Raw genomic sequence first — 21,287 nt, 5'->3', positions numbered from 1 at the left:
ATGGTGTTCTTTTCTTTGAAAGCTTCATTTTTCAGTGTGTGGACACAGAGCTGATGTGACTTCCCAGAAAGCTCCAGTTTTGTCTCATCTGTTCAAAGGACATTTTCCAGAAGCATTGAGGCTTGTCAATATGCATCTTAGCAAATTCCAGTTTTCCTTTTTTATGTTTTTCTTTCAACAGTGGAGTCCTCCTGGGTCTTCTGCCATTGAGCCCACTGTTGCTCAGAAAGCGACAGAGGGTGCGATCAGAAACTGATGTGCCTTCACCTTGGAGTTCAGCTTGTATCTCTTTGGAAGTTTTCCTTGGCTCTTTGTCTACCATACGCACTATCCTTCTGTTCAATCTGGGGTTGATTTTCCTCTTGCAAACGTGTCCAGGGAGGTTGGCTACAGTCCCATGGACCTTAAACTTCTTAATAATATTTGCAACTGTAGAACATCAAGCAGCTTGGAGATGGTCTTATAGCCTTTACCTTTAACATGTTTGTCTATAATTGTCTTTCTGATCTCCTCAGACAACTCTCTCCTTTGCTTTTTCTCATCCATGTTAAGTCTGGTACACACGATAATACCAACCAACACCGTGTCTACTTTTCTCCATTTAAATAGGCTGAACGACTGATTACTAGATTGAAGACTAATTTAAGAAAAAAGTTGGTTTGAAATATCATTATTTATATCATCCCATTATTTATCATCTTTTCTAGAGGTAACAACAAATTTATCCAGGCCATTTTGGAATGTCTTTGTATTATAAGCAATCGTTTATTCCTTTTCACGTTATTTGCTTTACTCTGTAACATACCAAAGGCATGCAGGTATAAATAATGCTTTTTAATTTATTTAATCACTTTTAAGGAGGAATAAAGCACTGTTTCAATGAACTGTAAGGGTACCAACAAATTTGTCCACATCTGTATATATTGTGTACTGTATATCATCATCTTTATAAGAGTGGGGGCGATCAACTAGTATTTGAGGGGAATGTGCACCCTCTTGTGGCAATAAAATCTCATTGTGAATGAATCCCTGAGTACCTCAAAAACAAACCGCAGTAATATTGTGTAAACTGTAAATATGTAACTGACTACGAAGACATTATTCATAATGAACAGATAATGTGATCTAAACAAATACTGATAAAGGTTAGGAGGTGCACTTGTTTTTTGAAAAGCTTGCCAAAAAGGTTCACAGAATAACAAAAATTATGTGAGCGGGAGGTTTTTATGTTCGTGTGGGTGCCAGGGAGTCAAGTACCGTGGATATACAGCATCCATTCATTCATCCTTGGTAACTGCCTGGTCAGGATTATTGTGGTTTAAAGGCAGCTGCTAGTTTGTTTATATTTAGGAAAACATGGAAACAACTAAATTTGCACACATCTGTAGACGAGAGCAAGTATGGACTCGAGTGATGTAGCTGAGGTCGAGGAACTGTCAGAGCCAGAATTCACACACCATGCTGACAGTGCTTCTGGGATTTTTTCCAGTGTTTTCCAGTGTTTTCCAGTGTTTCCTGGGGGACATAGACACCCCTCTCCCTCTCAGGCCATGCCCACTTCAAGTTTAAATAATAAAAAAAAAACAAATGCAAATACATCTGGAGCACAAACAGATAAAGATACAGCCGCAGATACAAATATTTTGAGCACAATACAGATTCAGATTCCGATACTGATTCAATTACGGATACAGAAACCTGTATTTGGAGCATTGAATAGATACAGGTTTTTTTTTGTGATTGTTGCAGCCAAAAATGCTTGATTTTGCTGCTGCTTTTAAAAAAATTTGCGATGTCATTTGCTGATTTTTTTTTGTGCTTTTTTTGCATAAATTTTTTAAATGACATGAAAATGTTTTAAATGGCTTTTCGCAGTGATGTTTGTTGGTAAATGAGACCTTTTAGCTGTACTCATGTTTGACAAACATGAATCGAAAAGGACTTTGACTAAATGCGTGTTGTGATGATGTCACATGACACATCTTGGCCCAAATCTGTGGAAAATCTTCTGTATTTTTAAAAAGAGCAATATCCTGCGAATACTGCAGCGTTCGATTGAGTCGCAAAATCCTGGAGGGACCGGATAGTGGCGTTATTCTTATTCAGGTTCAACTCTGAGTTTAATGGTCCACTTACCCAGCAGCAATTTCAGCCTTAATAGTCAAGTTACTCACGCTAGAATGTCTCATTGTGAACACACTCAACATTGTTACCATGTGCATGGTGTGTCTTGGCAACAGGTTGGCGGAGTGAGACATGGAGTCACGCAGCCAGGTAGCATTCAATCTTCTTTTAATAACCTATACTTTTTTTAAGTCAAAATGTTTTTAAAGTTCATTTTCATTTGGCATGTCAGCTTCATATTTTGCAGGAAAACAGTGACCCACTGCACAGCTTAAAACGTGTCCATGTCAGCGAACTTTATCTTGCAAGAAGGTAATACTTCTGTCAGATGTGTATGTTTTTGAAAACCATGACAGTATACACTCTTTAAAAAAATAAAATAAATAATAATTTAAAAAAAAAAACACGTTTACAATCTAGTACACTGAAAGCGTAAAGTCATATAAAGAGACATAGAAATGATTCCAAGTAGAAATGTTAACCAGCAAGACCACCCTGGAGAAACCCTGATTTCTAAGGTCATGACTAGGTTCAACATTGAACATCAGTGGAATATTAGCTTCAACTTTGTAATATTGTTTTATTCCTCTCGCAGGCAGCTCACAGATGTTCCAGATTTGTCTAGATTCACCCAACTGAGATACATCTGGCTTAATAATAACAGGGTGGGGTTCGTGATATTCGTAATGTCAATAATTCAGTTGAACTAATAGAATTAGATTCCACACAACACATGTCATGTTTTTGTATAATTATATTTTTCCTGAAGGGCATTCAAATCTAATTTCTCTCTTCCCAGATCAGGCTCATTCATGGACCTGTGTTTCACTGCTGTTTAGCAGAGCTGTACCTCCAAAACAATGAGATTAGCTCAATCACAGGTATTTCTCAAGCATAACATTATACACGTGAATGCCCTGGTTCCCTGCTTTGATCCTAAGCTCAGTTAGGTATCCGTGTTGAATTTTGCATGTTTTTCGCATGTCTTGGGGTTTCTCCAGGTGTTTCAGTTTCTTCCTACTATCCAAAAACAGAGAGCTAGGTGGATTGGCTACACTAAGTTGCCCCTAGGTGTGAGTGAATGGTGTATTGCCGTACAGGGTGTATTTCCGCCTCTTGCCCAGTGTTCCCGGGATTCCAGATCCATGACAACCAGGATCTAAGTGCTAACTGAGAAGGAATTAATGTTTCTGGTAGCATCATCATTTCACACAGAATACTTTTTAGCAATACATGAAAATGTGCATTAATATGATATTTTTATTATGTACATTCTTTACTGTAGTCCATCTGATGATAATGTGTCAGCTCTCCTCTAACCCATCTATAATGTTAAAGGCCCATCATAGGATCAGCTCATTATTTTGGTGGTGGATCATTTTTTAGCACGGCAGCAGCAATGACATTTATGAGTGTATATGGCATAGCAGTGTTACTGTGTTTGCTAGTTTTTTAAAATATTTTTTTACTTTGTACACATACTGGCTATCTTCCTAGCAGGTCCATCCTTGTTGGTCATTTTCTAAGTGCACAATCAGAGATTAAGCTGATCGTTTCCTCAACACAGTCTGTGGTAGTGTGTTAATTAGGGTGACCATATTCTGGTTTTCTGAAAGAGCACGTTTGTTGTTGTTGTTATTGTTGTTTGTTTGTGTGGTGGTGGTGGGGGCTGGGGGGGGGGGGGGGGGTCGGGGTCCTTAATAGTGTTCAAAACAGAGTTATTGTTGAATACAGACTTTAATACACTGAAAAAGACACACTATTAGCATCACTTAAATATATATAAAATTGATTTCACTCTGCCAACGTTTTACATTTTTTCCTATTTTTTTTTAATGTCATGGAATAAAATTAAATATTAGAGGCCAGGAGTGAACCTTCTGCCATCATTTACACATTTGAATGACCATGTAATACGAAGCAGTGTGATACCATGAAATTAAAAATGACCTAATATGGCCATGGGCATAATTTCGACTCAGGACCTTCACTCGTCCTCTGAGAGTAGGCTAATGGTTGAGAGGCAGGAATATGGCAAATAGTTATGGCATATAGAATATGGCAAATAATAATAGCAAAAAGAAACGCAAATTTGCGCACACATGATTCAGTATTAGACCATAAACGCATCACAATGAAACTAAATTCTCAAATTTAGAAATGCCGGCCGGACGCTTTTTTAAGGTCCTAAAAAGAGTATATGTCCGAGAAAAAGAGGACGTATGGTCACCCTACTGTTAATCTTCAATTAGCCAATGATCTGTTGGTTTCTGACCACAGCACTGCTACTAGCCAGATATTTGTGGTTGTTTCCCAACCCAACCGTGACACTGATGTCTTTAAAAATCTGAGCAACACTGCCAAATCTGGTACACTGAATCCAGTGCCACACACACACTGTCATGTCAGGGTCACTGCTGAATTGAGAGTGATTCACCACCCATATAATATCTGGTAAGCAGTGGTCCAATGATGGTGATTTTCCATTGATCATTTATAAAGGGAGTAGAGTGGGATTGACACACTCTGTGTAGAAATAGCTTAGCTAGATTCAGCAACTATACACCTATAAAGAGCAGATAAAATGAGCTTGACTACGGACTAAGCTAAATGTACCTAAAAAACTAGCAAGTAATAAAGTCTGCCTGTCTGTCCGTCTGTCTTATGTGTGCACCTACAGGGGCTCTGAGGCACTTGAGGTGTCTGCGAGTGCTGCAGCTTCACAATAACCACCTGTTTAATCTGGAGGAAACCGTGGCTGAACTGAGAAACATGCAGCAACTCCAAACACTCAGTGAGTCCCCATAAACTTGACACAAAATTGATCCAAGCTACATGTTTCCTACATAACTAGTCTCCAAGTTATTTTCAAAAGGATTTTTTTAGTTTTTAGTTAACATTTTGGGGCAGCACAGTGGTGCAGCAGGTAGTGTTACTGCCTCACAGCTCCAGGGTCCCTGGTTCAATCTTGAGCTCGGGTTTCACAATGTTCTCTTTGTGGGTTTAGTCTGGGTTCTCTGGTTTCCTCACTAGAACATGCCAGTAGGTGGACTGCCTATGTTAAACCGCCCCTAGGTGTAAATGAGAGTGAGAATGTGTGTTATGAATGGCTCCCTATCCTATAAATGAATAAACATTTTGTATGCAACCACTCCTAAAATCTACATAAATTAAGTGATGAGTAATATTACAATGTTGCAACATTTCAGATTTGTTCCTGAATCCCTTTACACAAGACCCCCTGTATTGGGAATACACAGTCCATCGCTTGCCCTCTGTTCAATTATTAGACAGAAAAGGTAATTGAGTACTGACTTTTCAGCTACACTATATGGCCAAAAGTATGTGGACACCTGAACATCACATTCATATGTAGTTCTTCCACAAACTGTTGCAAGCACACAATTGTAAAGGATGTCTTTGTATGCTGTAGCATTACAATTTCCCTTCACGGGAGCGAAGAGGCCCAAACCTGTTCCAGCACAACAATGCCCCTATGCACAAAGCGAGCTCCATGAAGGCATGGTGTGCCAAGGCTGGAGTGGAAGAACTGGAGTGTCGCACACAGAGCCCTGACCTCAACCCCATTTAACACCTTTGGGATGAACTGGAATGTTGACTGACCCCCAGGCCTCCTCACCAAACATCAGCACCTGACCTCACTAATGCTCTTGAGGCTGAATGAACACAAAACCCCACAGCCACACTCCAAATTCTAATGGAAAGCCTTCCCAGAAGAGTGGAGGTTATTATATCAAAATCTGGAACGGGATGTTCAACAAGCACATGGGTATGGTTGGTCAGGCGTCCACATACTTTTGGCCATATTGCATACATCATGTTTAGGAATTGTTTTAATAACTATTTGACCAGCTGGTGAGTGAACGATGTAATCCATTGATAGAGGTGAGACAGGAGGACAGGAGACATGCCTTTAAACTCTTCAGTCCTGAGCGACAGACAATTCATGACAGACTTGCCTTCGGCAGACGAGCACTGACGGAAAAGAAAATGACTCAAGACGCACAACGAGGTATTAAAACTGTACTGAAACACTACAGAATAAAATAAATAAATAACACGTAGCATATCCATCACAAAGTGTGAATATGACTGTATGTGTATAGTCAACTCCAGAATTATTGGCACCTTTCATGAAAATTGTTGCCTGACACAATTGTACCAGGAACACAAACTACTGTGTTAGTGTAAGTATTGCGCTGAGAATAATCCATCATCCAAATAAGATGTATAATACTAGCACTGTTATAGTATTCTCCCTCCACTTACAGATGGGGTTTAGGCTAACAAATCAGTAATTATATAAAAAGTGCATCTCTCTTGTAGGCCAGTAATACGGCTGGCTCCATTTTTTCCTGTTGCCATTTACCCCCTGTAGCTTTTAAAAATGAACCATTCTTTAAAATTTTCACTGAATCTATCAAAACATGCATTTAACTGTTTAAAAATAAATGTGTTAACCAATATCAGGCAATATACATTTTCTGTGCAACCTTTTACTGTTAAATAAGCAACAGGGTTGCATTTATTAGCGTAGAATGATCAAATACACCAAACTTGAGTCGAGTAATATCCAGGCCAATGGCGAGAGGACATTAGGAACATTCTATTGATTTACTTACAATGGATATTTTTAAACTGAATAATTTAATTTCAGTCTATAAGTTGGTTAACAAGGACGTACGTGCAAGGTGACCAATCAGTAAATATCACAGTATCATTGAAAATAATGAAAAAAGAGAGACAGACTTTCGACCATGATCTTCAGGAAATCTGGATGACTCGCCTTCCTGTTCAAAATGTAACTTGTGAAAATGTTCAGGTAAAAGGTTGAACGATGTAAAATGTAAATTTTTCATAACCTACAATGCATGAGTTATGAAAAATTACATTTCAAGCACGTGATGTTAAATAGATTCATGCAACGTTTCAATGAAGTGCTATCATGAGCTGGAACAGGCAAAAATGGGCTATAGCTAGGTTTTGTTCTTGGATATATAACTGAAATATGTACATTGTGTGTTGTTGTGAAGGACATTTGACCCATATTTTAAAATGTGTTTGAGCTTTACTTTATGAATGTAATTATAAATGTAATATCAGTGGGACATAAATGGCACCTCAGTGACTGAATCACCTTTGAATAAAACAGCATTAGTCCCATAATGCTACACTGTCCTGAGACTTCCACCGTATACATGACCGTGAATGCGTTTGGTTCAAATGTTTATTAACATTGAAAAATACAGGTTGTATCTGCCTCATATCAAATCGCAATATTACGGACATGGACACTGACGTGACTAAAGTCATATTTTACTGTATACTGTGCGATTGTCTGTAACTGAAGTAATGTTCATGTATCCTTTCCTGATGCACTTAACTCCTTTGCCATTTACTCCAGGTCAGTGGAGCTCCAAAACAAAGCGCACAAAGTAAGTACATCTATGGCAAAGACATGAAGGGGAGGTCTCCACCCTGAACACACAATATGAAACATTTGAATATTTTTATAGGGAATTATTTGTGATGATTGATTCTGGTGCTAATTTGTTGTTTGGTGCTGTATTTTCATTATTCCCTGTAGGAGTTAATATTGTGTGTGATTCTGATGTCACAAGGGAACATTACTAGCACAGTTACACTGGTGAGAAGGGGAAAAATAAATAAATAAATAATAAAAATATCAACACACTCAGATATAAGGGATAACAGTCAGGTGTTGGCTCTGAGAAGCACAAGAGCTTCTTTTCTCACTCACCATATTAATGGGAAATCCAATGGAGATGTAGTGGAGACAGCAAATGCTGGACTCAAAGATGCAGAATGCAATGGAGAAGAATTGTGCAGAGACTCAGGTCGGTTACTTAGTGATCTAAGAGAGAGCATACAGATGAGGTGATACAGCTGGACAGACTAAGGGAGTAAAGCGCTGCTGCACCATTCTCTTTATGCAGAGATAAAGCAAGGTATTTTGGTATTTTCAGATGCCCATTTGATGAGATCGAGGACCTCTGTGAGCGCAGGGCCATGCAGAGCTCCATCATGCAGTTCTCTATTCTGGACTGGAGCAGCGTGAGAAGAGCTCAGCAGCAACCCCTGGAGGAGCAGAGTTCAATTGCAGCCAAGATCCTTACTGTCAAATTCAGATAATACACACGACTTCCAAGTGTGGTTTCTTTACCTCCATCTTAAACCTAGTAAATGCAAATAAGCAGTTTTAATTCATTATTCAGGTGTGTGACCTGTTTCCCTGCATCTTAGTTATGGGAAGTTGGCACACTAAATTTTAACATTCAAATATGTGACTCCATTTCAAATGGACTTTATTTCTTATGAGGTTCCTGAAAAAGCAGACACCAACTCAGACTGACGTGTTCTTAAGTCTGCTGTAGACTGTATTAATGATTTTCATCCAAAATCACAACTACAGACTTGCCAACATCATTTAAGGCATAGGCTTCAACATCTTTATCCTCTATGCAACATCACATAGCAACATAAGGTTTAACTTAAGACTTACGGTCATAAATATATACTCTCTATACCAAATCTAATTCTGATACATGATCACATAATGCTAGCTATAAAAGAACAAATAGTACAGTAAAATGTGTCGCATGTTGAAGGAAAGCCTGTGCATGTGTTGAAAGCTCTGTTAGCTTTTCCATCAGATCTCATTCTCCAAAAACTCCTCCTCTGACAGAAACCTTCAGAAGGTCCCCAGATTTTGGACGCCGTGGACGTCAGAGTGTTCTGGCTGAGGCAGGGTGTGACGGCGATTAATGGAAATGATTCAGGGCTAAATGTCGCCTGTGTTTAACCCGCATGACTCAGTCTGAAGTTATCTGAATGGGGTCGGTGCTCTTGGTTTCTATTTGAACATCTGATGTGCTGCTAACTTCACTCTGCTCGAGAGAAAGATTTTCCATGCTGCTACTCGTCTCTTCCAGTGCTTTCTTCTCCTCGGATTCTGTAGAAAATAGAAGCCCAGATCATCATCATCATCATCATCATCATCATCATAATAATAATAATAATAATAATAATAATAATAATGGCTGGCACTTGTACTGGAGTCGTATGCTTTTCATATAGATTTTTTATAATGTGACAGCAAAAGTACTGGCAGGGCTCTGCCTTGAAGTGGTTAAATCAAAAGGAACATATTAAAAGCCACAGGCGGAGAATACCTTTGGCCTGTTTCTCTAGTCGCTTGGCTGATTCAGCCTCATGCTTCTGCCTCTGCTCCTGGAGTTTCTTGCAGATCTTCTTGTGGGTGAACCAGTGCAGCTTCTGGCAATCTTGGTTACAGTAAATAACCTTAGATACATCAGTGACACATTATTAGCCATATTTGTGTATATACACACATAAAAAAAAATTTAAACACTACACTATTATCACAAAACAAAATCTGACAACACAACATTATAACAATCAAATCTAAACCATACAATAGAATTTAGGAAAACAACAGTAGAAATGTTTCCTTACAGGAGTTACTGGACTATCAAATTGTTAATAACAGAATAAAGTTAAGCTTAAGGTGTGCCTGATGACTTTCTGGAGGGTTTAAATAAGAGGTGTGTTTAAAATTCAATTCCCATTGAAGTGCATTAAATGCTGCTGCTGTTTAAAGTGCATTTAAACAAATGAGACAAAAAGCGATCACGCCCACATCTTAAAAGCTTTACATGATTTACAAAGATAAGACCTTATTACTATCGTGACGTATCCAACACGTTTAATAATGAAGAAAAATAACGGCCAACTACTTCTCAACCCCCACAGCTAGATGTGCTGCAGCTTAACAATCATTCATGTATTTCAGATCAATACATCAGTTCCTGTTGCAGTTTTTCTGTACGGGAGTAGAAACCGAATTTCCACCTTGTCTAATCACGTGAGAAAACATTTCCTTTGTTGTTTCTTTCAATTTTCTCGCGTTGTTGGGGGTGTGGTATGTGTTGTGGAAGTTTTGTAGTTTTATGTCTCTCTTGGTCACCTTAATTTAGACCCATAATATGATAAAATGTTAATTTTGTCTCCAGCAGCTTATTTCTCACCACATGACACTGATAAAAATTATTTTAAATAATGGAATTTACAGAATGACATTATATAATTTTTTTCCCTTACCCAACAAGCAGGAAAACGTGTTGTCAATGTTTGTAAAATCTTCTTGACAACTGCCTAGACTATCTAACATCTCAGAGTGCTACACTTTTTCCACATTAAATGCCCAAGCTGAAAACCTGCCTTCTGACACCAATACTCAACATGGATTGAGCAGAAGGAACAATAGTGTTACCATTTTGCAGATGGAGCACCTCTTCTCTGCCCCCTTCTCCCCACACGTGGTGCAGAACTCAGCATCCATGAAGCCCACCTGTCCTGTGATGGCTTGGGTGAGCACTGACAACGCTGTGGGGTCATTGCCCTGGGGGAAAAATAGTGTAAAAATACTTTTTGTTTTTTTTGTTTATTATTATTATTATTTTACTGCACCCCATCTACTGTAGTGTTGCATCAAAACACAACATGCACCACTTTAAACTGTCTCTCCATAGAGGTAGGGAAAGAATTTTTTTAAAATCACAAGCTGTTTATTTTATATGCATATATCCCACATCATTCCATTTGCTTTTGTTTCAATTGTATGAAAGGTCCATATGGTTAAATATAACATATTGAGGGAGAAAAACAGTGAATTAGAATAACAGTCTGCAATTCAATTTCAAGCTATTCTCAGAAGCAGAATCATCGCTATTACTTACTATTTCCACAGGAGCTATACTTCTGACAAGCTGCTGGAGTAAAGTAGCGTCGCAGTAAGGAAATTTCCGGATGCATTCCCGAATAAATTTTTCCTGGAACACCGGGAAGCAGTCACTGTCTCGTCCCTTTAGTAGACTGAAAAGAAAAAGATATGTTTAAAGAGAGGTTTATGAAACCTTTTCCACTGGCAAGGTGCAGTTCAGTTCCAAGGACATCTGAGCATTAATTCTGTCACCATGGCAACTCAAGCAAGACATGACCATTAGTCACAGAGGTATAGACAGTGTGCTAAAAATTATCGTCAGAAACAATAAAATAAACCAAAGTAGCCATTTTAATGCTATGAACTGATTCTGAAGGATGTAAATGTGTATATTACATATAAATAAATACTTTTCACACCATTCATTAGTAAACTACCAATTATATAATGTAACGGTTCAACTGCAAAGCTGGTGGAAACGTGAGCTGGGTCTTAAAACAGTTCACTGTTCAACATCAGCACTGCGCCATTATCATTGTTGAGGTACAATCAGATTTCCACAATTCTGTGGTCAATACTTAGAGCTAAAATAACAAATCAGCACCCATTTTGTCAAGATCCAAGATCAACGATCAGTGACCAACGCATTTTGTTTACTGGCGTCAGTATAGCCCTAAAGCAACTAAAATATTGTACCTCTTGAGGAGGCCGTCCAGTTTATCCTCCCGGTCTTTGAGGAAAGAGCCACATTTCTGCAGGACACAACTGATGTAGTGCATCTTCATGGCCAGCACCTCGTTCATGTCCTGCTGCTTTACGCACTTCTCGCAGATCAGCTCCATCACTTTACGACATTTCTCAAGAGCCTCTGCATCCATGAGTAGAGGATTTTCCTTCACCAGCATCACCATCTGAAGGAGGAGGAAAGCATGTTTAAGACAAGACCTTGGCAGTCACGTCAACCAGTGCAAAAACAGCTTTCAATAAACTAAATGATGTGCACAGTTTAACATAAAATGGTTTTCTAAGCATGATCAAATCAAGAGCCAAGTCATGATGTATGTGAATCAAAGCGTATATTTCATTAATAACTACCTTGACAGGATTAAGATTTGTGCTCATGATAATTTTGTGTAAAGGTCCAGCCAGTTTAGGAGGCAGTTTTGGCTCCTTCTCCAAGCCCTGGGGTTTTGTGTAGTAGTCGAGTCTCTTCCGGGAGAAGAAGTTATTGATAACGGTCACACAGTCATGCTGCCCTGGAGAGAGAACAGACAACGAGAGAACACTCCTATAGTCTCTTCATCTCTCCGTACAATAAATAAGCTTCTTATATAGCTTCTGTACAAAACCATTTTCACAGAAAACATGCCAGAGCCGACATCCAACATCGAATCATTTTGTGATTTAAAAAAATAAAAATAAATAAAAAGACATTCTCAGCTTATTCCAACTGTTAGTGGAAACTGCAAAACAGTGACTAGGATCTACACTGCTTTATGCTTACACGCTGCAACCATAAAACATAGAATAAAGAGCTAAAAGTAGTACCATCACACTGCAATTCTATTTAAGCAGTGCCAATTAGCAATATTTGCACTCGTCAAAGCGAATGCATTAAACAATGCCGTAAAACAGTGCTACTATTCCCCTTTATTCACTATGACCACTAAGCATAGATGATGTATGATATGACCTCACACACGCACTTTAAAAATGTCTATAAAAGAAAAAAAGAAAGAAAAGAAAGCACCATAACACACAACAACAGAGAAACATGGAGGACCAAACCTGCAGAAATTATGCATTATATAGTGCTCCGGAGAGTTCATTTCCCCTTCAGCACACATGCGTGAAATCATGACATTTTCTCCTGTTGCTGCTTTAGTGTGTGCTTTATCATCATGTGTTAGTTTATAGTGTTATGACCCACTTTCCATCAGTGTAAGGTATGTTTCACAATGTTTGTTAGATAATTTGCAATTAAATGCAGGCTTTAAAGTATAGAATGTACTGTTTTCAGAGGTTTTATTGCTCAATCGCGTCAAGTTTAACCAATGTGTCACGGGTAGAACTGTAAACGTCTAACCCTTGCTGCGTATAACCCTTGTTATAAAAACATTTCATCTTGCATGCAATTGGTGTCTATGGAAATATCTTTGTGCTTGTGTAGATACTGTAGGATTTAGCTGCAGGCTCAAACATGTACTTGCAAAAATAACTGACAGTCAGTCATTTTTAGGCTGTCCGTTAGAATACTCTGTAATAATTAGTAAAGATGCACCGATACTAAATTTCTCAGCCAATACCGATAACCGATTATTCAGAGTGATATCGGTCGATACCGATATGATAGTTCTGCCTTTTATTCCTTCTTTTAAATGAATAATAATTAATTCCACAATTCTGAAAGAAATGCAAATAAAAACTTTATTCTCTCCATTTCAACAAGTTGCTTCACAGTAACTGGTCTCAAACAGAAAACACATTACTCACATTAACATTCACACATTAACTAAATTCTGAAGATTAAAGTAAGATTTCTTAAATGTTATTAATTCATATTAACAGAATTAATTGACTGAATTCTACAAAACCTCCCGTTTTTTTATATTTATATATTATTTTTATTTATTTATTTATTTATTTTGGGGGGGGGGGGGGGGGGGGGTATAATTGGCCCTGATCATCGGATGCTTTTAAACTATCAGCCTATAGCAGGAAAAATAGCCTTTATTGGCCGACACACCGGTGCATCTCTAATGATTAGTATTTAAAACTTTTTAGTACCTCCCTAAGCAGCACCAGCTTCTCAAATGTGTCTATGGTAAACATGGGTCTGAAGTTAAATAAATAAATAAATAAATAAATAGATAGATAAATAAATAAATAAATAACTTACTTACTTACTTAGTCGATGTATAAAGTTATGAGCTTTGAGCAATATTAATGGATTTGTGAGCTCACCTACAAAAGCAGCCATTTGTGCTGCTGTTCTGCCTACAGAGTTCACCACATCCGTCTCTGCTCCAGCGTCTAACATCATCCAGGTGATATCTGTTTTCCCTGAAACACAAACGAGTGACAAGAAAGCAGCAATGTTAAAATGACAAACTTCCAAAGTGTATGATGTTGACCTGGAATTGAAGTAACAGTCATAAAAGTAAAGGACTGAATATCCTAGCGTGTGCCGAGACCTACCCGACAGTCCTGCGAACATGAGAGCGGTGTAGCCGTGCTCGTGCTCGTTGCAGTTGACGTCTGCACCATGTTGCAGCAGCAGCTTACACATGTCTGCCTTGCCCTTATATGCAGCATGCATGAGAGGAGTCATGCCATACTGAGGAAAGATTCCCCCCCAAAAAAACACAGCGGGTTTGATATTAATCAATCCAAAATACACAGACTCATTAAGAGATGCAAGAGATGTATTGAGAGAACGATTAGTAAAAAATATATCGGCAAGCACAGTAAATAAGTTAAATAAATGAAAAAAACCATAATGCTTAAAGCCTTAAGGTGCAATTTTGAACAAGAAACTGCCACAAACAAACACAGACGAAGCAATCAATCTGATTTAGGACAACAGCTGCTGTGGAAGCCAAGTGTCCCTGACATCTGATTTTGGCAGGCAGACCATGCAACGATCCGCCTCGGTCTTCTACTGACATGATGGGATTGATTATTACACCAGGACAAAACTGTCAGCACTTGGTTTCATTTGGGTATTTCTTCTTCTCCTTCTTTATTATTAAACCACAAAAACATGCTTTAAATAGAAAGGTGTAATCGGTGCACTTACCTCATCCAGGCAGTTGACTCTGACATCTTTAGAGCCCAGCAGTCTTGAGGCTTCCTGTACATTTCCTACACAGAACAGTTCAGCCACATTACTTACTTCACATGCCAGTGCTGTTAAACATTATTACATGGAATTAAACATGCCGTGTATTTCTACTTTTAATATAGATATAAAATATATACACATGTTTAACAATGATGTACATCCAATCATCACCATGACTGACAAACCAAACAAGCCTTTGTTTCAATGCAGTCTCATTCCTTAAAGTTTATTATGGTGATAAGAGAGCACAAATCTCAACTATCACTAAAGGGGTCAACAACAGGTTGCTGCCTAGCTGGGATAGCTCACTGGCTAATTCTTAATCTCACTGTTGGTTAAACATTGGAAGCATATGAAATAATATATCAAAGAGTTAACAAACTGCAGCACGTTTTAATAACTATTCGTGTCAAATCAAACAAACTGCCGCCATATATCATATATCTGATTAAAAATGTTATTATCATCCAATCAATTAAAACTAAATTAGCTGGCTAGCATGCTAACTGTTAGCTAGCTGTTACCTGCAGCAATAACCTCCAGTAGCTCCTTTTCAGTGTCGGTCAAATCTCCTTTCTTTATAACAGACATACTGATATAAAGTTAACTCAGCCGTTTCAATCTGAAAATTCTAAATAAATAACTTTGCTGTAGTGGCGTTAACGGTTTCTAGTGAATACCAGACAATATGCAAGAAGTGCAGCTGCAGCGTGCGGGCTTTACCAAAGCTGTCAAGCGGGCTGTACCATGTGTACACTAAAGAGGGGTGTATCGTGCGACTTTCAGCTGTAAATAACCAATTGCAGCGTTCACTGGTGATACTTTTTGCATTCAAATATATACGAAAATGGCACTTATTGGTAATATAAACGTAGTTGCGCCATAAAAAAATAGATTAAGTAATATTCTAAAATAGCTATGCAGTGGAGATCCTCTGTTGTAGTGGTTTAGGCCACCAAAGTCTAGAAAATTCATCCCAGACTCCCAGATTTATCAGCACGAATTCTCTTTTCGCTTCATAAAGACATATTATTTAAATATTTGTTTGTTCATTATACTGGGATTGTAAGAGCATTGCTTTAATTGATTACATTTTTTTAAAACTACATTTTAAAAATGTAAACATTAAAAATTCATAATAAGTTTAAAGTACATCCTCTAATTAAAAACCTCGTCAGCTCTTTATACACTGTTAGGTTTTTTTTTTTTTTAACAGTATTTGTTTGTTTGTTTGTTTGTTTGTTTGTTAGGGTTGCCGGCTTTGAATAGAGGTTTTGAATCCAAACTGACTACAAACCACTATAAACTGAGAAAAGCACAAGGTTATTTTTGCTACCAATGCAGAATATTTATGGTTTTACCAATTTGTCAGACACGATCCGGCAAACCTGGTAGAAATCGTTATTATTATTATTATTATTATTATTATTATTATTATTATTATTATTATTATTATTAATGCAGTGTACTTAACTAGTTATTAACAGTTATTAATTAAGCCCTGTCATTAGTAGACTCCACACTAAATAATAATAATGTGATGTACTTCAGCAAGATGTTATGATCTAAATCGTTGTAATGACGTCGTAAATATATATTTACGACGTCATTTCGACTGACAATGGTTGACCGAAATTCCCACCCATAAGTGCTGCACCTTTTGAGCTATGGTTATTTGCATAACGTTGAGGAAGTGACCAATCATCACGCTCCGTCTGCGCAGGTGCGCCATGGGGAAAGCGCAGTAAGTTACCTTTCGCTTTTCTCCGTTCTCTTTACCTGGAACAACAGCAGGAGTTAAACAGAAACAGCAGAACTACACTTTTAAAATGGCGTGTGGTGGATTTGTTTGTTCGAAATATACTCTTTTAGCGTTGAACATTCTTTATATGGTAAGTATTAAATGCGCAAATAACATGCTTTTCTGGAAAGGTGTTGTTTACTTATGAGGTGCGTTTTTGGATTGAATTTGAAAGACATCCAGGTTTCTAGGAGCTGCCTGGAAATGGACTTTATACGTGTTTCTGATAGATCTTTGGACTTCCCATGTGTTGTAGTATTTTTTTTATGATGATGATGATGATTTATGCTAGAATATGCATTCATGCCTATTTAATGTACTCATGCTGAAGATAAAATAATAATTAATAAATAATTATTGCTTGTGTGAAGGGAGGTTCAGCAGTTTAAAGCAGTTATTTTATGCCATACTTGAGTACATGGCAACACTTTGCCTCATTTCCACTTATTGTAATTGGTATATTGTGTTCTTTTTGAACTTTTATTCTATTTTTAATCATACTTTCTTTTTTAAAATCATATTCGTGTGTGTGTGTGTGTGTGTGTGTGTGTGTTGTATATTTTGTGCCTTATAATGTTGCGTGTCATTTCACCAGAAGCATGTCTTAACATAACGTACAAATTATCGATAAACCTTGACGACTAATAATAATAATAATAATAATAAGAGGAAGAAGAAGAAAGATAATAATAATACTAATAATAATAATAAAAATAATAATAATAATAATAAAAGTGATGGTGTCTCTGTAACCCTATGCAGTTGGTGAGTTTGCTGTTAATAGCAGGAGCAGCCTGGGGAAAATGGGTCGATTTGTTCTCCAGCTTTCGTGTGGTCGCTGCCATCATCGCAGTGGGTGTTTTTCTCTTCTTCGTAGCAATGCTGGGTCTGTGTGCCGCTATGAAGCATCACCAAGTCCTCTTGTTCTTTGTATCCTTCAGAATCTGCTCCTTTTAAAAGAATTTTTACCCAACCTTACCGTCTTCATCTTCTATCACACACCCTTATAAAAACTTCCACATTTTTCACAGGGGGCCATGGTGGCTTATTGGTTAGCCTGTATGCCTCACATCTCCAGATTTGGGGGCTCCAATCACGCTTGGAGTCTGCATGTTCTCCTCGTGCTTTGGGGGTTTCCTCTCAGTACTCCGGTTTTCTCCCCCAGTCCAAAGACATGCGTTGTAGGCTGATTGGCATTTCCAAATTATTCGTAGCGTGTGAATGTGTGTGTGATTGTGCCCTGCGATGGGTTGGCACACCGTCCAGGGTGTCCCTCACCTTGTGCCCCGAGTCTCCTTGGATGCTCCAGGCTCCCCGTGATGGATGTTTATATTGAATCTTTCACAAGGTTAATGTTAATGATATCCAGTCTAGTTCATTTGTGTGGCTTTTATAAGTGTGAACATCCTTAACTTTAGACAGTACATGGTTATCCTTCTCATGGTGTTCATTGTGCAGTTCTCAGTGTCATGCGCAAGCCTGGCTATCAATAAGGATCAACAGGTAAACTGATGGCTGGATTACTTTTCGAGCTTCAATCTCGATATGTTTTTTTGTTTGACTGATTTAATACAGCTCTATCTTCTACATTTCCACATTTTGGGCATTAAAGTACTTTACAAGGTGTCTTCTCCTGCAGAAATTACTCATGGAGATCGGATGGAATAAGTCTGAGGCCGTGCAGATGGAATTGGAGAAATCCTTGGACTGCTGTGGTTTCTCTGAGGTCATCTACAATGGAACATGCGAAGCTGTAGGTGTAGCCTGGTTTTATTTATAAAGTCAGCTTGAGGAAGCTGCTGCCATAATGTGCATCAAGTTGGCTTTTTACATTTTGTAATTGTTTACATTTTTTTTGGATATATGTGCTTAAAATTATATTTTAAATTAAATAAGTTTGCTTATTGTAGCACATACAGTACTGTGCAAGAGTCTTCAAAGATGCCTTCAAAAATAATGAAATTAAATGTTTCTCCATTAAAATAACTACTATAAAGAACAGTAAACAGTAGTAAATGAAACAAAAGCAATATTTGGTGTGACACCCCTTGGCTTTAAAAAAAAAAAAAAAAAAGTAGTCTCAGGTACAATTAGTGCAGTTTTATAAGGAAATGAGCTGTAAGTTTTATTGAGCATCTTGCAGAACCAGCTACGGTTCATCTGGACACTTCGATTGTCGCAATCGCTTCTTATTTCGGCAGCAAAATCCAGCAGCCTTCATTGTGGGTTTTTTTTTTGTGTGTGTGAAAATTGTCTCTTACGTAATATACTGCTTTAATAACATACAAAAGATCTTCTGTAACATTTAATTTTCTGCTGGACAACAAATGTTTGGGAATCTAAAATGATTTTATACGGACCCGATAATGTAGAAGTCATAAAATAAAAACATTAAAACTATAAGTTTGTACTAAAATAAATAGGGTGCCTAAAACTTTCGCACAGTACTGTACATTCACATGCATCGTAATAAATGGTTCAGTAAGGCATAAAACAGGGCAGGGAAATCATTAATGACGTGATCTTGTGATGTGGCGTAATCTGACATGAACTGCAAAGTTCATATACTACAGCACCAGCAATCGACACAGTGTCCGTTTACAGTTATGTTAAAAGTTTTGAAACAACTTCACTCCGGTTATAGCTTACTGTACATTACAGCAGCCATTCCCTCACTAGTCTCTCTTTTTTCTCTCTATTAACATGACTATGTTACTGAAATGCCTTAAAGCATAAAGTCAAGAAAACTGAAAGTTACAAATTTATCCCCGTATGTACCAAAGTGCTGAAACTGGAAATGCTAACTAAAAGTCTCCTCACTGAAAACCTCACCATATCAATGACTACACACATTTTTAAAATCCGTTTATGTGGAACATGTGCCATACAAGTCCCTGTGTAAGCTGTTACTATAGCGACAAGAATGTATTTAGACCGAGCACATTAATATAAACCTTGCAGCTGGAACTATTGTCAGAGCTGCTGTTATAGAAAATGAATCAATATTCTAACCAATCAGAATCGAAGATTCAGCAGCACTGTGGTACAGTACTTTTTTTTTTTTTCGGTATTATGTGCTTTTCTCACTATATTGCTTTAGTGTTATTTGCCTTCCTTTGCCTACAGAACTGTATTTTAGCTCAAAATTGCGAGCCTTGTTCAGGAAAAATTCAGGTGTATGCTGATGATGTACTGCACTTTGTGGGAGGAACGAGTTTGTTCTTCAGTTTCACAGAGGTGAGTCACGGCATCCTTGTTATTCAAATAATGGGTTTTAGTTTACATGCTTATTACTGTATAACGTGCATTGCTTTTCCATTAATCAAGTGTGATTTGAATAGGAAATAACTTTTTTTTTATTCGTATTTTGCCTCATTGTTTATTACAAGTTTCTGACCACATTATATTTTATGCTTTATTTCAACAATTTATTTCTTTTTGTCATTTCAGATTCTGGGTGTTTGGTTAACATACAGATATAGGAATCTGAAAAAACCTCGTTTAAATCCTCATGCGTTCCTTTAAGAAGGTTCTTGTTTTCAGTTTGTGCATATAAGTAAGCTGCTGCTCAGTATTTTATAATCACAGAGCAAATTGCTATTTTACAGTGCTTGACTCCTATGCTGATATTTTACATGAACTGTCGCCAACCCCCCCCCAAAAAAAACAAAAAAAAAACACAACAACTAAATGGATGAAAGTGTGGTTAAACTGAATACTGAGTAGCTATTGTTTTTGCTTTAGGTTTACATTATATTGTTGGAAATGTAACTCATGATTAATATGTTTAACTGAAAAATATTTTGTAAGATGTAAGGCATATCAGTGAATTAAGTTAAGATTAAGTAGCTAAAAACTATTACAATAATAATTACAAAATTGGAAAAGTGTGCGTTAGACAAATAGTGTTGTGATATGGACACTTTTTGTAAAAAGCTAACGAGACACACACCAAGAAAGGAGGTGTTAAACTGGACTGACCTGATAAACTAGTGAAACACCAAACTAATAAGAACCATTAATGAAAGTATAGTACACTTTATTTCTTTGTAAACTAAAACCAAATCGGAAAAACAAGCTTGTTTTTGTCTTTTGTGATAATTGAAAGTGGAAACTGCTGATTTACTTGGCTAAGTTAGCACGCAGGTATTTGACCTCAGCCCAGAGACACACCATCCGTGGCCACATGGTTGCACTCTGAACAGGACACGACCAGGAACTGCTACGTCATTCATTTGGATACGGCTGAGCCAACACACGGAGATCTTATCCAACCAGATAAATACAGATGACTGCTGAATGTGTCTACTGTGCTTTCTATGAAGTAATGTTTATTGCTGTCAGGGAGGAGGAAATGAGCTTTTTATAGGTAGAACTATAGGAATGCCTAATAAGCAGTGGGGTAAAATAAATAAATAAATAAATAAAACCTCAGAATTAATTATGAGTTGTGATACACGTATACTGCCAACTGCTGTTTAAAATACATTAGCTATATGTAATGTCATATCAGGCTGCACACACTGCGGTTTTAAAATGTGTATAGTAGTCAGTTTTGGGAGACTTCTATGTTTACCTGTATAGTATTATACATAATGTAGTGTCCACTTTGAACAGAGAAGCAATAAAATGTCTTACAAATTTATTCTTCGATTACTTTGTGTGTATCAGTCACTTCTGAATTACACTCATTTTGAACAATGACTCATGTGACTACTTATTTATATTCTGAC

The 21,287-nt window shown here is 37.5% G+C and overlaps 3 protein-coding genes across 3 annotated transcripts; 2 read left to right on the top strand and 1 right to left on the bottom strand.

Moving 5' to 3' along the window:
- The first annotated feature begins 1,894 nt into the window (after positions 1-1,894).
- LOC108277586 (leucine-rich repeat-containing protein 72) lies at positions 1,895-8,417 on the top strand. The gene is made up of 6 exons (XM_053687524.1): positions 1,895-2,789; positions 2,924-3,005; positions 4,805-4,918; positions 5,334-5,423; positions 6,029-6,179; positions 8,133-8,417. The coding sequence occupies exons 1-6, from the start codon at positions 2,583-2,585 to the stop codon at positions 8,296-8,298; spliced, it is 810 nt and encodes a 269-aa protein (XP_053543499.1). The 5' UTR covers positions 1,895-2,582; the 3' UTR covers positions 8,299-8,417.
- Positions 8,418-8,515: 98 nt separating this feature from the next.
- On the bottom strand, positions 8,516-15,499 carry ankmy2a (ankyrin repeat and MYND domain containing 2a). The gene is made up of 10 exons (XM_017491480.2): positions 15,278-15,499; positions 14,709-14,773; positions 14,108-14,246; positions 13,874-13,972; positions 12,005-12,165; positions 11,606-11,820; positions 10,926-11,061; positions 10,460-10,588; positions 9,339-9,468; positions 8,516-9,118 (listed from the first exon to the last, which is right to left on the bottom strand). Exons 1-10 carry the CDS (start codon positions 15,342-15,344, stop codon positions 8,979-8,981), a joined length of 1,281 nt encoding a protein of 426 aa, XP_017346969.1. The 5' UTR covers positions 15,345-15,499; the 3' UTR covers positions 8,516-8,978.
- A 986-nt stretch (positions 15,500-16,485) lies between these two features.
- On the top strand, positions 16,486-21,199 carry tspan13a (tetraspanin 13a). The gene is made up of 6 exons (XM_017491583.3): positions 16,486-16,645; positions 17,317-17,484; positions 17,977-18,057; positions 18,194-18,307; positions 19,681-19,791; positions 20,005-21,199. Exons 1-6 carry the CDS (start codon positions 16,583-16,585, stop codon positions 20,077-20,079), a joined length of 612 nt encoding a protein of 203 aa, XP_017347072.1. The 5' UTR covers positions 16,486-16,582; the 3' UTR covers positions 20,080-21,199.
- Positions 21,200-21,287: the final 88 nt, after the last annotated feature.

Source organism: Ictalurus punctatus, chromosome 17 (assembly GCF_001660625.3).
Source record: "Ictalurus punctatus breed USDA103 chromosome 17, Coco_2.0, whole genome shotgun sequence".
Taxonomy (NCBI): Eukaryota; Metazoa; Chordata; class Actinopteri; order Siluriformes; family Ictaluridae; genus Ictalurus; species Ictalurus punctatus.
Note: the sequence above shows the minus strand (reverse complement) of the source record. Positions and strands in the feature narration are given on the sequence as shown.

What these genes read in the sequence shown, in the direction of transcription:
- LOC108277586 (XM_053687524.1), top strand. Translation starts at nt 2,583, where the DNA reads ATGATTCCAAGTAGAAATGTTAACCAGCAAGACCACCCTGGAGAAACC. An exon ending in TGAGATTAGCTCAATCACAG is followed by an intron (nt 3,006 to 4,804) that starts GTATTTCTCAAG and finishes GTGCACCTACAG; the next exon opens with GGGCTCTGAGGCACTTGAGG. An exon ending in TCAATTATTAGACAGAAAAG is followed by an intron (nt 5,424 to 6,028) that starts GTAATTGAGTAC and finishes ATCCATTGATAG; the next exon opens with AGGTGAGACAGGAGGACAGG.
- ankmy2a (XM_017491480.2), bottom strand. Translation starts at nt 15,344, where the DNA reads ATGTCTGTTATAAAGAAAGGAGATTTGACCGACACTGAAAAGGAGCTA. An exon ending in GAGTCAACTGCCTGGATGAG is followed by an intron (nt 14,247 to 14,708) that starts GTAAGTGCACCG and finishes ATCTTTCCTCAG; the next exon opens with TATGGCATGACTCCTCTCAT. An exon ending in GGTGCTCCATCTGCAAAATG is followed by an intron (nt 9,469 to 10,459) that starts GTAACACTATTG and finishes GATGTATCTAAG; the next exon opens with GTTATTTACTGTAACCAAGA.
- tspan13a (XM_017491583.3), top strand. Translation starts at nt 16,583, where the DNA reads ATGGCGTGTGGTGGATTTGTTTGTTCGAAATATACTCTTTTAGCGTTG. An exon ending in ACCAAGTCCTCTTGTTCTTT is followed by an intron (nt 17,485 to 17,976) that starts GTATCCTTCAGA and finishes AACTTTAGACAG; the next exon opens with TACATGGTTATCCTTCTCAT. An exon ending in ACAATGGAACATGCGAAGCT is followed by an intron (nt 18,308 to 19,680) that starts GTAGGTGTAGCC and finishes CTTTGCCTACAG; the next exon opens with AACTGTATTTTAGCTCAAAA.